Genomic DNA, 15,261 nt, shown 5'->3' on the forward strand with positions numbered 1-15,261 from the left:
ATTAATTATTATTTATTTTTTTATAGATCAACATGTATTTGTTAGTAAACAACATTCAATGTAGGAGTGAATTTATTATGGGAAAAAAAGTGATTAGTCACACATTTTCTGATGATGTGGCCAACGTTCCAATGACACGCCCCTTTTTTCTTGAGACTTTGGCATTTCCTTTTGCGGATTATTCTCTTTCCGGTACATCATGGCGCCCCCCACACCTCTCTTAGCAGGTGGGTTATTTCATTGAAGAGTAAATTCTTTATTTGTTGTTTACGTATTGTTTTAGATGTTAACGTGGGTTGTAGAATATACGCCACGGCCACTCTTAACTGTCATGCGATTTGGAATGTTGAATCATTTCCTTACTTTCAAGTCGATTGTGACCTGCTCTTGTCCGAGTAATGTTACACGCTTGCCAAATGCTTTCCAAACATTTTCGCCAGATGCTGTAGCATGCAAGCCCATCACTGTAGTATTATATCTTGCAAGCACAGTTCCGTTCCAATCAGATGTACCTCCTGCTGATGATAATGTAGCTAATTCTTTAATCTTACATAGTCTAAAATCACTGATGTAATAGCTAAGTGCTGCTGTTATTGTGTTCACAGTCCGGGGATCTGACGGGACAGTGCTGCTCCGTGGACCACCAAACTGCGAGAAGCATGCAGATTTTCAAAGGTCATTCCCGTTCTATCAGACTTAACATAATGTTACATTGTTAGCCAAATCAATCACTGTGCATGTGTTGCAAATGCAATTTTATTGATTAAACTTTTCATTTTCAGAGACCCTCGGCAAAGTAGATATGTTGCTTTCAGCAAGGATGGGACATTGTTTGCATGGTGCAATGGAGAGAAGTAAGAAAAGCTAGATCTGCATCCCAAATGGCACCCTATTCCCTATATATTACACCACTTTTGCCCCGAGCCCTATGTATCAGTAAGCAGAAGTAGTATAAAACCCTTGCATGCTGTAGTGTGAGTGACATTAGTCATGTAGACTACCTCTTCAGTCATTGGAATATTTTGCATGCATTGAGAGACTGGTCTGATCACAGTAGTTGTTTATGCCCATGTTTTGTTTGTCAGGGTCACTGTTGTGAAGGTTGCAGATGGCTCACAAGTCAGGTCATTTGACCTTCCAAAGACTGCAATGTTGGGGTTCTCTCCGCTGAACACTGTACTGGCTACATGGCAGGTTTATAGCAGTAAGTTTACATAACTACATTGAAATGCAATACAAATTCTAACACGAGGTTTGATTAGATGATGAAAATGGGAAAGCACTGACTCTTGATATTGTGCTCCTTAGCCTTTTTCTGGAATCTATTGACTAATGACTAAAGGGCTCTACACACTACGCAAATGGAGCGACGGAGCATCACTTTCTACATACAGTAGTTCTATGTACTTTCGTTTCACTGGATTTTTGTCCAGCTGGATTTTTTTAACAGACTGTATGTCACTGTTTGCATAGTGTGTAGAACCCTTAAGCAGGCACACAAGCCGGGAGTCTAAATGTATTGTTTTAAACTAGATATCATTTAAATGTCATGTCCGTTTGTGGTTGGTTGTGCTGCACTAGCACTTATCTTTACAATAGGTCATGTAATGGTATTTTCCCTTTCTATTGTCAGAGACACAAGAAAACCCACAGGGAGATGCCAACTTGCAGCTGTGGGATTTGCAAACTGGGACCTGCCTCAAGGCTCTCTACCATAAGAAGGTACAGGGATGGTGAGTTTGCACCGTTGTCTATTATTGTGTGTTTGTCCACCTGAGGAAATACCGAGGATTAGCCAGCAACATAACACCCTGCTGGCCTCTGAAGCTAAGTAGGGTTGGTCCTGTTCGGTCCCTGGATGGGAAATCAAATGCTGCTGGAAGTGGTGTTGAAGGTCCAGTAGGGGGCACTCTTCCCTCTGGTCTAAGGAGATTCCAATACCCCGGGACAGTGAAGGGGACATTGCCCTGCGTAAGGTGCCGTCTTCCAGATGGGACATTCAAACAGATGTCTTGACTATGTGGTCACTAAAGATTCCATGGCACCTATATCATAAAAGTACATTTACATTTAAGTCATTTAGCAGACGCTCTTATCCAGAGCGACTTACAAATTGGTGCATTCACCGTGGTTCCACTGGATGTTAACCGTGATGTTAACCGTGATGTTAACCGTGATGTTAACCGTGATGTTAACCGTGATGTTAACCGTGGTGTTAACCGTGGTGTCTTGGTTAAAATCCCAACCTGGCCCCTTTCAATCATCCCCAGCTTCCAATTGGCTCATTCATCTCCTTTCCTTCCCCCTGCAACTCTTCCCCAGGTCATTGCTGTAAAAGAGAATATGTTCTCAGTCAACTTACCTGGTAAAATAAGGGTAAATAACTAAATGAGTATGTGTTGCCCATCACAATATGACTGAATTAGAACCTGGGTCTCCTGTGTGCCCGCTAAGCTAATGCCTAGGCCCGAGTCTTGGACAAGGTTATCAAATCAAATTGTATTGGTCACATACACAGGGTTAGCAGATGTGAATGCAAGTGTAGCGAAATGCTTGTGCTTCTAGTTCCAACAATGCAGTAATATCTAACAAGTCATCTAACAAAATCCCCAGAACTGCCTTAATACACACAAATGTAAAGGTATGAATAGGAATATGTACATATGGATGAGCGATGGCCGTGCGGCATAGACACGGTGCAGTAGATGGTATAGAATACAGTATGTACATATGAGATGAGAATTGTAGGATATGTAGACATTATTAAAGTGTCGTTATTTAAAGTGACTAGTGATACCTTTTATTAAATCCAGTTATTAAAGTGACCAGAGATTTGAGTCTGTATGTTGGCAGCAGCCACTCTGTTAGTGATGGCCTTGAGATAGAGAGACTGAAAAACAGCATCTGTCCCGGCTTTGATGCACCTGTACTGACCTCGCCTTCTGGACGATAGAGGGGTGAACAGGCAGTGGCTCGGGTGGTTGTTGTCCTTGATGATCTTTTTGGCCTTCCTGTGACATCCGGTGCTGTAGGTGTTCTGGAGGGCAGATGGTTTGCCCCCGGTGATGCGTCGTGCTGACCGCACTACCCTCTGGAGAGCCTTACGGTTATGGGCGGAGCAGTTGCCGTACCAGGCGGTGGTACATTCTGACAGGATGCTCTCGATTGTGCATCTGTAAAAGTTTGAGTGTTTTAGAAGATAAGCCAAATTTCTTCAGCCTTCAGGTGCTGTTGCGCCTTCTTCACCACGCTGTCTGTGTGGCTGGACCATTTCAGTTTGTCCATGATGTGTACGCCGAGGAACTTAACTTTCCACCTCCTCCACTACTGTCCCGTTGATGTGGATGGGGGGATGCTTCCACTGCTGTTTCCTGAAGTCCACGACCTCATCCTTTGTTTTGTTGAAATTGAGTGAGAGGTTATTTTCCGGACATCACATTCTGAGAGCCCTAACCTCTTCCCTGTAGGCCGTCTCGTTGTTGTTGGTAATCAAGCCGACCACTGTAGTGTCGTCTGCAAACTTTATGATTGAGTTGGAGGTGTGCTAGGCCACGCAGTCATGGGTGAACAGGGAGTACAGGAGAGGGCTGAGAACGGACCCAACGGGGTGGAGATGTTGTTTCCTACCCTTACCACCTCGGGGCGGCCCGTCAGAAAGTGCAGGACCCAATTGTACAGGGCGGGGTCGAGACACAGGGTATCGAGCTTAATGACACGTTTGGAGGGTACTATGGTGTTAAATGTTGAGGTGTAGTCAATAAACAGCATTCTTACGTTGGTATTCCTCTTGTCCAGATAGGACAGGGCAGTGTGATTGCGTCGTCTGTGGACCTATTGGGGCAGTAAGCAAATTGGAGTGGGTCTAGGGTATCAGGTAGGGTGGAGGTGATATGATTCTTGTCTAGTCTCTCAAAGCACTTCATGATGACAAAGCACTTCATGATGACAGAAGTGAGTGCTACGGGGCGATAGTAATTTAGTTCAGTTACCTTAGCTTTCTTGGGAACAGGAACAATGGTGGCCATCTTGAAGCATGTGGGCACAGCAGACTGGGATAGGGATTGATTGAATATGTACGTAAACACACCAGCCAGCTGGTCTGCGCATGCCCTGAGGACGCGGCTAGGGATGCCGTCTGTTCCGGCAGCCTTGCGAGGGTTAACGCGTTCAAATGTTTCACTCACGTTGGCCACGGTGAAGGAGAGCTCACAGGCTTTGGTAGCGGCCCGTGTCAGTGGCACTGAATTGTCCTCAAAGCGAGCAAAGAAGTTGTTTAATTTGTCTGGGAGCAAGACGTTGATGTCCGCGACGGGGCTAGTTTTCTTTTTGTAATCCGTGATTGACTGTAGACCCTGCCACAAACATCTCGTGTTTGAGCTGTTGAATTGCGACTCTACTTTGTCTCTATACTGACGCTTCACTTGTTTGATTGTCTTGCAGAGGGAATAGCTACACTGTTTGTATTCGGTCATGTTTCCAGTTGCCTTTCCATGATTAAAAGCGGTGGTTCGCGCTTTCAGTTCCGCTTTCATTTCAATCCACGGTTTCTGGTTAGGGAAGGTTTCAATAGTCACAGTGGGTACAACATCACCAATGCACTTGCTAATAAACTCGCTCACCGAGTCAGCATATACGTCAATGTTGTTGTCTGAGGCTACCCGGAAAAATATCCCAGTCCACGTGATCGAAGCAATCTTGAACGTGGAATCCGATTGGTCAGATCAGCATTGGATAGACCTGAGCACGGGCATTTCCTGTTTTATTTTCTGTCTATAGGCTGGGAGCAACAAAATGGAGTCATGGTCTGGTTTGTCGAAGGGAGGGCGCGGGAGGGCTTTGTATGCATCGCGGAAGTTAGAGTAGCAATGATCCAGAATGTTACCAGCTCGTGTCGCGCATTCCATATGCTGACAGAATTTAGAAAGCCTTATTCTCAGATTAGCTTTGTTATAATCCCCAGATACAATAAATGCAACCTCAGGATATATGGTTTCCAGTTTACATAGAGTCCAGTGAAGTTCTTTCAGGGCCGTCGAGGTATCTGCTTGGGGGGGATATACGGCTGTAACTATAATCGAAGAGAATTCTCTTGGTAGATAATGCGGTCGGCATTTGATTGTAAGGAATTCTAGATCAGGTGAACAAAAGGACTTGAGTTCCTGTTTTTTGTTATGATTACACCATGAGTCGTTAATCATAAGGCATACACCCCCGCCCTTCTTCTTACCAGAGAGATGTTTGTTTGTCGGCGCGATGCGTGAAGAAACCAGGTGGCTGTACCGACTGACAACATATCCCAAGTGAGCCATGTTTCCATGAAACAGAGAATGTTACAATCTCTGATGCCTCTGGAAGGCAACTCGTGCCCTAATTTCGTCCACCTTGTTATCTAGAGATTGGACATTGGCGAGTAATATGCTCGGAAGCAGTGGATGGTGTGCTCGCCTTCTAAGTCTGACGAGTAGGCCGCTCCGTCTGCCTCCTGCGGTGACCGCGTTGTTTTGGGTTGGCCTCTGGGATAAGATCCCATGTCCAGGGTGGAGGTCTGAACAAAGGATCTGCTTCGGGAAAGTCGTATTCCTGGTCGTAATGTTGGTAAGTTGACGTCGCTTTTATATCCAGTAGTTCTTCACGGCTGTATGTAATAACACTTGAGATTTTCTGGGCTATCAATGTAAGAAATAATACATTAAAAAAAAAGATATTACTGCATAGTTTCCTAAAGACCTGAAGCGAGGCGACCATCTCTGTCTGCGCCATGATGACAAAGTTGTTCCCTGTGTGTGTGTCCAGGAGTTGTTCCCTATGTGTGTCCAAGAGTTGTTCCCTAGATTACCAATCATGTGAGTGTGATTCAATGAACCATCTCTGTTACACAGATGATGCACTTGGGAAGGCTAGATAATGTCTGCCACCACTTTATCATTATCACCCCTCACTGCTTTGAATAGAAACTGAAAATGATGATAGTTTTTAGTTATATGTTTGCATCATGACCTTTATTTTCTGAACAGATTGTTTTTGTCTTGTCAATGTGTACAGGTGTCCAAGCTGGTCAGATGACGAGAAGATTGCGGTCAGGAGTGTTAACAATGAACTTCACTTTTTTGAGAACAACGATTTTAGTAAGTATCTTTATTTTCCCCGTTCTTGTCCACATAGATTTTATTTATTGAACGTTTATTCAACCAGGAATTCCCATTGAGGTCAAGAGATCTCCTTAACAATGGATAACTAGCCATGATGGCAGCTCCATACTGATGTGACACACAGAACCGAGCATTTATTGAGAGCACTAGGTAGCGCTTGTGCACTTTCTATTATAAAAGTAACAATATTTGTATTAGTTAATTGTTTCTTTTTCCAGACACCATTGCCAATAAGCTTCACTTGCAGAAGGTGTCCGAGTTTGTGCTATCCCCGGGAAGTCAGCCTAGTAAAGTATGCCTCTGTTTCATCTTGTTTCCTGCCGATAAACTTAACAATTCATACATCTGTTTGGTTAGCTGACTGTAGAAGAGGGTATTGACATTTGCCACTGTGTTTCTGCTGAAGGTGGCTGTTTATGTCCCTGGGAGCAAAGGTGCCCCCTCGTTTGTCCGGCTATACCAGTACCCTAACTTTGGTGGCCCGACCTGTGCTCTGGCCAACAAGAGCTTCTTCAAGGCCGACAGGGTGACCATGCTGTGGAACAAAAAAGGTTGGTCAACGTTTATAATAGAATTATGTTAAGTAAATGTTATGGAGAATGTGTGGTTTGCGTTATCCTAATAGTTTGCTGTTGTAGAAGATGAATGCCATGACGGCTTTATTATTCTTTTTTTCAATCAGCCACTGCGGTTCTGGTGCAGGCCAGCGTAGAGGTGGATAAAACGGGGGCCTCATACTACGGAGAACAGACTTTACACTACTTGGCCACCAACGGGGAGACTTCTGCGGTGCAGCTACGTGAGTCTGCATAATTTTTATACAGTGTGTTTTTACTCCACTTTACTTATTTGTACGTCTGAAGGCAAAGATATGTAAAATACCAGTGGAGCTACACTGGCGCGATGGTCATTCGGTATGTTTTTATCTGTAACACGGAACCCAAACCGGCGCGTGCGCCATCATGCATAAATGTATTTTGTCCCCCCACACTAAACGCGATCACGACACGCATGTTAAAATATCAGAACAAACTGAACCAATTACATTAATTTGGGGGCAGGTCGAAAAGCATTAAACATTTATTGCAATTTAGCTAGCTTGCTCTTGCTAGCTAATTTGTACTGTTTAGCTACCTTGCTGTTGCTAGCTAATTTGTCCTGGGATATAAACATTGAGTTGTTATTTTACCTGAAATACACAAGGTCCTCTACTCCGCCAATTAATCCACACACAAAATGGTCAACCGAATCGTTATTAGTCATCTCTCCTCCTTCCAGGCTTTTTCTTCTCTTGACTTTATATTGCGATTGGCAACTTTCATAAATTAAGTGCATTACCGCCACTGACCTCGTTTGTCTTTCAGTCACCCATGTGGGTATACCCACGTGCCATCTCCTCATTGGCTATCTGCTTCTATAAACCAATGAGGAGATGGTAGAGGCAGGACTTGCGGCGTGATCTGCGTAACAAATAAAACTGACTTCTATTTTAGCCCTTGGCAACGCAGATGCTCGTTGGCGCGCGCGAGCAGTGTGGATGCAATAATTTAATAATATCGATTTCTAAATTTATTTTTGCATTGCACGTGATGCGAACGGTGTAGTCAGCCTGTTACACTGGACTTGTAGCTTTTGCCGGCGTGTGCGCGAGCCACATTATCAAGTGTTCTCGGGCGTGAGAAGCGCGTCATTCTTAAAAAAATTGAACCAGAGCGCAATTGTACACTGAGCAGCTCGAGCCTCTCCCGAAGCCTCGCTGCTTACACCCAGGATTCATTTTAAATGAATTTAGCTGATGCTCTGTGGTTCATAAACGTATGGTATCTATCTGTGTTGTGAACAGAGAAGAACGGGCCCATCTACGATGTGGCATGGAGCCCAAGCTCCACAGAGTTCTGCGTGGTCTATGGCTTCATGCCCGCCAAGGCTACTGTCTACAACCTCAAGTGCGACCCTGTCTTCGACTTCGGCACGGGTCCCCGCAATGCCGTCTACTACAGCCCCCAGGGCCACATCCTGGTCTTGGCCGGCTTCGGGAACCTGCGGGGCCAGATGGAGGTGTGGGATGTCAAGAAGTGGAAGCAGGTGTCCAAGCCCCAGGCGCCCGACTCCACCCACTTTGCCTGGTGCCCGGACGGTGAACACGTCGTCACGTCGACCTGTGCCCCCCGGCTACGTGTCAGCAACGGCTACAAGATCTGGCATTACACCGGCACGGTTCTGTACAAGCAGGACACGCCGACGGGCACAGAGCTCTGGGAGACTGTGTGGCAGCCCTTCCCAGACGGGACGTTCCCTGAGAGGCCGGTGAAGTACCAGGCAGCACCCAGCGAGCTGGGCAGCACAGAGGCCAAGCCAGCTCAGGCCTACCGCCCTCCTGCCCTACGGAATAAACCAGTCACAGCCAGCTCCAAACTAGTGAGTAGAGGAGGGCCAGGGGTCAGGTCTTGGTTGTTTTCAGTAGGCATTCAATTGTAAAACAAAAATGACCATTTAAAGAGTTCCTCAAATTCAAATTAGCATATTTCTTGTTTCATGTCCAAATCATATTTTAAGTAACTTTATTGAAGTCCACAATCGATTTTAGACACTTTGGGAGGATTTGGACATAAAATGTTAATATTAGTGATACCAAGCATTGGTTTTGTGCTGTAAATGCTGAAAAGTTAGCATTTGGAGACAGTGACCAGGTAAACAAACCAAAGCATGGATTGCTGTCTTACCTTATCCATAGACTGCTTACAGAGTAAGCAAACCAATATAGAATTTGGGTGAACTATCCTTTTAAAGGGCCAAATAAAGTTGTATTGTATTAAATCCACCCCTGAGGAGGAAGACCTAATAGTGATGAAAAAGGTCCGTAAATATCCACTCTTTTCTCTGTCAGCATGAAGAGGAGCCTCCACAGAACATGAGGCCTGGCGCCACCGGGGACAAGCAGCTGTCCAAGACGGCTCTGAAGAACCAGAAAAAACGAGAGGCAAAGAAAGCAGCCAAACAGGTAAAGATGCTTTGCACGATCTTCTCCTCGTGTGCTGGAATGTATGACTGAAGTGGAGAATTGCTCTTGTCTAAGTTATCAGATGGGGGGGTGGGAGGTGGTTAGGTAAGCGGTCAAGCCGTGTGTGATTTTTGTGACGTTTTAAAGCCTTCTAGGGTTTGAACAAGTTGTGTTTTCTGCTTGTGTAGGAGATAAACTCAGATGCCCTTGAGCCCCAGTCAGATCCCTCTCCAGCCAGCAGTGCTCAGCCTGAACTCTCCTGTGGCGACCCAGAGACGGACAAGAAGATCAAGAACGTAAAGAAGGTGAAACAATATGGTCACTGTTTAATAGTCAGTAGTAACTGTATCAGTTGGTGGCTGAAGTACCTGTAGTAAGCGGTTTGTGTTTCTTCCAAATTTACCTTACAGTATTTTTACAGATTCAATATACGTCTTTGGGGAAGCAGGTTTTACTTCATAATGTAATTGACCTTTTAATTTCCACTGCTATGAAAAGGATTTATCACAAGCATACCGTAGACAAATGAGCCTTGAGTACGTTTCACGTCAAGTGTTGCCCTTGGTGTTGAGAATGGCTTGGCTTGTACGTTAATTCTGTTAATTTCAAACTGACCCCTAGAAACTGAAAGCTATAGACGAGCTGAAAGCGCTGCAAGCAACTGGGAAACCCATTCAAAAGAACCAGGTATTATTCTGGCAAACGACTGTCACGCACACATTCAATAAATATCCAGTTTATACATCTGTGTATTCAACTTGAAAATAAAGAATTGTTGCTAAAAATTTGTTTTATTTTTGTCCCTTGTCGTTTCTCTTTTAGCTTGAAAAGATGGAAAAGGAGGCTCAACTCATGAAAGAGCTTGAGGATCTTCAACTAGTAGTATAAAAGAAAATATTTAATTTGTTCATGAAAACACAACATCCGTGCCATATGATCAAAAGCACACCCAAAGCTATCTATAATGGACACCCCCTCAATCTACACACAATACCCCATAATGACAAAGCAAAAACAGGTTTGACATTTTTGTAAATGTATAGAAAAAATATAACCACATTTACATAAGTATTCAGACCCTTTACTCAGTTCTTTGTTGAAACACTTTTGGCATCGATTACAGCCCCGAGTCTTCTCTTGGGTATGACGCTACAAGCTTAGCACACCTGTATTTTGGGAGTTTCTTCCGTTCTTCTCTGCAAACACTCTCAAGCTCTGTCAGGTTAGATGGGGAGCGTCTGCACAGCTATTTTCAGGTCTCTCCAGAAATGTTCGATTGGGTTCAAGTCTGGGCTCTGGCTGGGCCACTCAACTCCTGCATTGTCTTGCTTAGGGTTGTTGTCCTGTTGGAAGGTGAACCTTCGCCCCCAGTCTGATGTCCTGAGTGCTCTGGAGCAGGTTTTCATCAGGGATCTCTCTTTGCTCAGTTCATCTTTCCCTCGATCCTGACTAATCTCCCAATCCCTGACGCTGAAAAACATCCCCACATCATGATGCTGCCACCACCATGCTTCACCTTAGTGTTTGATGAGCAGTGCCTGGTTTCCTCCAGATGTGATTCTTGGCATTCAGGCCAAAGATACTTGGTTTCATCAGACCAGAGAATCTAGTTTCTCATGGTCTGAGAGTCCTTTAGGTGCCTTTTGGCAAACTGTCATGTGCCTTTTACTGAGGAGAGGCCACCAGACAGAAGCCACTTGTCCTTCTGGAAGGTTTTCCCATCCCCACAGAGGAACTCTGGAGCTCTGTCAAAGTGATCATCGGGTTCTTGGTCACCTCCCTGACCAAGGTCCTTCTCCCCGATAGCTCAGTTTGGCCGGGCGGCCATCTCTAGGAATTGTCTTGGTGGTTCCAAACTTCTTCCATTTAAGAATGATGGAGGCCACTGTGTTCTTGGGGACATTCAATGCTGCAGACATTTTTTGGTACACTTCCCCAGATCTGTGTCTCGACACAATCCTGTCTCGGAGCTCTACAGACAATTCCTTCAACCTCATGGCTTGGTTTTTGCTCTGACATGCACTGTCAACTGTGTGACCTTTCTATAGACAGGTGTGTGCCTTTCCAAATCATGTCCAATCGACTTTACCACAGGTGGACTCCAATCAAGTTCTTGAAAAGTCGAGGATGATCAGTGGAAACAACAGGATGCACCTGGCCTAATATTTTGAGTCATAGCAAAGGGTCTGAATACTTATGCAAATAAGCTATGTTTTATTTTGATAAATTTGCTAAAATTTAAAAAATCTGTTTTCTGTCATTATGGGCTATTATATGTACATTGAGGGAGGGAATTTAGAATTTTAGAATAAGGCTGTAACGTAACAATGTGTAAACTGAAGGGGTCTGAATACTTTCCGAATGCATTGTTGTATGTACAGGTTATTAAATCCATTGATGATACCTAATAAACACTTAAAGGTTTCAACAGCTATTAATTGTCGGTATTTACTTTAAGTTGAATGAACTCGTTTCAGTTCATTGAGATGCAATAACAACATTTTATTAAATGTATTCCGCCAAAACAGTTCTTCTTCTTCATGGTTCCAATAAAAGGTTGCTAATTTCATTAATCGTCACCCCCCAAAAATGTTGAATAGTTTGTGTGATATCACTTGATTGGCAATGCTCTTGACCCAATTCAATCACAGTTCTTCCTTGCCATTGTTCCCACCCACGAGGAAATGCCAGAGCTCTCCCACACTTTCACTGCACATCACACATGCTCAATATTTTAGGGATGTTTGTGTGTTTGACTGTCGTGTCATTTCTCTTGATTTTACTGTTCCAAATAGCTGCTTCAACCCAAGGAATCATTAGATGATTGTGCTTTTCAGCATGTGCCAATACGCATCCAGATCAGAACTCATGTGGACACCACCCGGTGTATGCGACAGTTCAGTGCATGAACATTTAATTCAATATCGACCCCAAAAGTATCCCATGGTCGGGTATGTCACAGTCCGATGGATTCGCCAAAGAAAAGGAAAACTGTCCAAAGAGGATGCGAGTGAAGAAAGCAACAATCCAAGTGTGAATTTGGGAAGGCTACGGTGACTTACTTAGGGAAACAAGTGGGACGAGGTCAAGTGCGCCCAGTATCTGGCAAGGTGGAGGCAATTGTTGCTTTTCCTGCTCCCACGACTCGACGCCAGTTGTGCAGATTCCTAGGGATGGTAGGGTACTATCGTACATTCTGTAAAATTTTCTCGACGGTAGTAGCTCCCCTTTCATCTCTGCTTAGTCCCAAGGTACCATTTAGGTGGTCCAAGGACTGTAACTATGCTTTTGAGTCCGCTAAAGCGCTACTTTGTAGTGCCCCAGTGCTTGCCGCCCCCAACTTTGACAAACCTTTTAAGTTGGAGGTTGACGCTAGTATAGTGGGGGTGGGTGCGGTTCTCTTACAGGAAGATGAAGACGGAGTGGATCGGCCCGTCAGTTTCTTCTCCCGTAAGTTCAACTCGTGTCAGTCAAGGTACTCCACAATTGAACAAGAGACGCTGGCTTTATTGCTAGCCTTACAGTTCTTTGAAGTATATGTGGGATCCAGTGCCTTGCCTGTAATGGTCTTCACGGACCATAATCCATTGGTGTTCTTTAAACAAATGTACAATCAGAACCCCCGCCTTATGCGGTGGGCTCTGATTGTACAAGGATATAATGTACAGATAGCTTATGTGAAAGGCTCGGCGAATGTGGTTGCTGACGCTCTATCACGGGTTTACTAACTGGGGATGCGTTGGTTTTTGTAATTACAAACTGTATGTTTGCAATTTTTGTGGTGGGCGTGTTACGTTCCCCAGTTTCTGTGTTGTAGTTTGTATTTGAGTGTGTGTGTTTCAGGAGATGGCTTCCTGAAATTCTCCCCAAGCAGCTGATTGGTCGGCCCCAATTGATAATTGGAGAGCTGACCCCGCCCCCTTGTCAAGACGCAGCTGTCTCCAATTAACAATGCCTTCTGAAGCTATAAAAGACAGTCTTCTGTTGTTCAGGAGAGACATGATTGGAGAGAGAGATCATAGGCAGGCTGAGATCATTGCTGGAGAATTTGATTGTGATATAGTGTTGGTTGTTTATCAGAAAGCGTTGGTATGTACTGTGTTAGTTGTTGCTGGGAGCAGTGGGTATGTTCCGTGTGAGATTGTTGCTCAGCTAGAGTTTATTTGATGTCCTTTGTTTATTAGTTTGTTTGAGTATTGTTTGATATTCTGCTTCATTTGTTCCCAGGGGGGAAGGGGAAGGCACTTTGGGAGTGCATAGGCAAGAGGCCCGCGGGCATACATATACCCGTAGTACATTCACTGTCTAGGCACACTAGGTAAGACCTGGGCGGACCACCCCCTGTATTTTGGTTAGGGCACCAGGTGGTGCTAAGATAGTTAAGTAGTGGGTAGGCAGGAGAGGGGGAACTTTGATATTTACTTCCTTTGCTTTGGTTCCGTCCAGCCCCTTTTCCCCATATTACCGTGTAAAGGAATAAAGTCCTAGTAAACGGTCAATTCAGCCTTTTGTCATCCTTTCTCACACCTACAGTCCCATACCTCTTTCACTTCACGTGGAGTTGTAGCAGGGTGTTGCGTTCCCTCTTCAAAGAGGCGTGCGTAACACTGGCACTGACGGCACTATATTTTCTCTTAGAGGGTACTGGAGCTCGCCAGGGCTTCCACCTCACCTCTGCTGGGAAGTTTGGGGGAGACTACCCTGGTGTACCCAGGTGAGCTCCATACTTCAATCACATTGATTTATGATTAATTGTTCAAATATGATTGAGCTCAGCTCAGTGCATGATTCTAGTAGTTTGCCAGTGGCTTTTTTTGTCCGATCTTGCCAACTTGGTAAGCCCATCATTCTCTACAAAACACAACCTATGATCACGTGTCAGTCTTTCTATGAATCTCTCTATCCCCTTTCTCTCAGGTGACCCCCTTCGTGTCCACAGCCACTTCATGTCTGTACGCGTCTCCGTGGATGGCTCGATGCCCCTGTGTGACGTTCTGACCAGTGCCAGTCTAGGGTCCAACGTGAAGAGACAGTCCTGCTGTGTTCATCAGGGGAGAGCCAGGATGATGACAGGGAGGAAGGGGGTGTACATGTCACAACAGTGGAGTGGAATGTTGTAGGCAGCACCACAGTGGGACACTATATACAGTGATATCTTTCACCGAGCCAGAAGTGATAATAATGCCCTTATATCTTTCAAATTCATTCAGCACAACAGGATCGCCAAGGGTATAAAAGGAAACGTTAGACTTCTCTGTCACCACCCCCCTCTAAGTGAACGAACTAACCAGCCACTGGAGTTCTGCAGCTGCAGAACATGTTAAACATTATTACACATGATCTATAGGAATACCCCTGTGTGACGAGTCATTGTCATCAAAGCACCTGTGAATGCAACAAGGAAAATATATGCCTCATCCCTTACAGCACATGGATCAGTTTGTAACCCAATAAAACAATTGTGCTAAATTAGACAATTAAACATGCTTTGAAAACAGTCCGTGTGGAATCTTTGAAAGCTGACCAGGACCTGTACGGTGTTATACTTCCACTTGAAACATTGAAGTGTTTTGTTTTATACTGAACAAAAATACAAATGCAACACTCACTGCTTGCTCGATCATCCTATTTTTCCAACTTAATTGAGGAAAATAAGAACAATCCGAAATGTATTTTTGATACTGTCGCAAAGCTCACTAAAAAGCAGCATTCCCGCAAGTGAGGATGGCTTTCACTTCAGCAGTAATAAATTCATGAACTTCTTTGAGGAAAAGATCATGATCATTAGAAAGCAAATTACGGACTCCTCTTTAAATCTGCGTATTCCTCCAAAGCTCAGCTGTCCTGAGTCTGCACAACTCTGCCAGGACCTAGGATCAAGAGAGTCACTTAAGTGTTTTAGTACTATATCTCTTGACACAATGATGAAAATAATCATGGCCTCTAAACCTTCAAGCTGCATACTGGACCCTATTCCAACTAAACTACTGAAAGAGCTGCTTCCTGTGCTTGCACCTATGTTGAACATAATAAACGGCTCTCTATCCACCGGATGTGTACCAAGCTCACTAAAAGTGGCAGTAATAAAGCCTCTCTTGAAAAAGCCAAACC

At 44.5% G+C, this 15,261-nt stretch overlaps 1 protein-coding gene across 1 annotated transcript; it reads left to right on the forward strand.

Annotated features, from left to right (window-relative positions):
* Positions 1–74: 74 nt before the first annotated feature.
* On the forward strand, positions 75–11,584 carry LOC139549335 (eukaryotic translation initiation factor 2A-like). The gene is made up of 14 exons (XM_071359728.1): positions 75–227; positions 606–675; positions 783–854; positions 1,086–1,204; positions 1,634–1,733; positions 6,043–6,125; positions 6,368–6,441; positions 6,556–6,700; positions 6,832–6,948; positions 7,993–8,567; positions 9,037–9,150; positions 9,339–9,455; positions 9,772–9,837; positions 9,973–11,584. Exons 1-14 carry the CDS (start codon positions 200–202, stop codon positions 10,036–10,038), a joined length of 1,746 nt encoding a protein of 581 aa, XP_071215829.1. The 5' UTR covers positions 75–199; the 3' UTR covers positions 10,039–11,584.
* Positions 11,585–15,261: the final 3,677 nt, after the last annotated feature.

Source organism: Salvelinus alpinus, chromosome 22, assembly GCF_045679555.1.
Source record: "Salvelinus alpinus chromosome 22, SLU_Salpinus.1, whole genome shotgun sequence".
Lineage (NCBI taxonomy): Eukaryota > Metazoa > Chordata > Actinopteri > Salmoniformes > Salmonidae > Salvelinus > Salvelinus alpinus.

Bases quoted from the DNA above. Each gene is read 5' to 3' on its own strand.
- LOC139549335 (XM_071359728.1), top strand. From the start codon at position 200: ATGGCGCCCCCCACACCTCTCTTAGCAG. The intron at 676-782 runs GTCATTCCCGTT...TTTCATTTTCAG, and splicing joins AAGCATGCAGATTTTCAAAG to AGACCCTCGGCAAAGTAGAT. The intron at 9,456-9,771 runs GTGAAACAATAT...ACTGACCCCTAG, and splicing joins AGATCAAGAACGTAAAGAAG to AAACTGAAAGCTATAGACGA.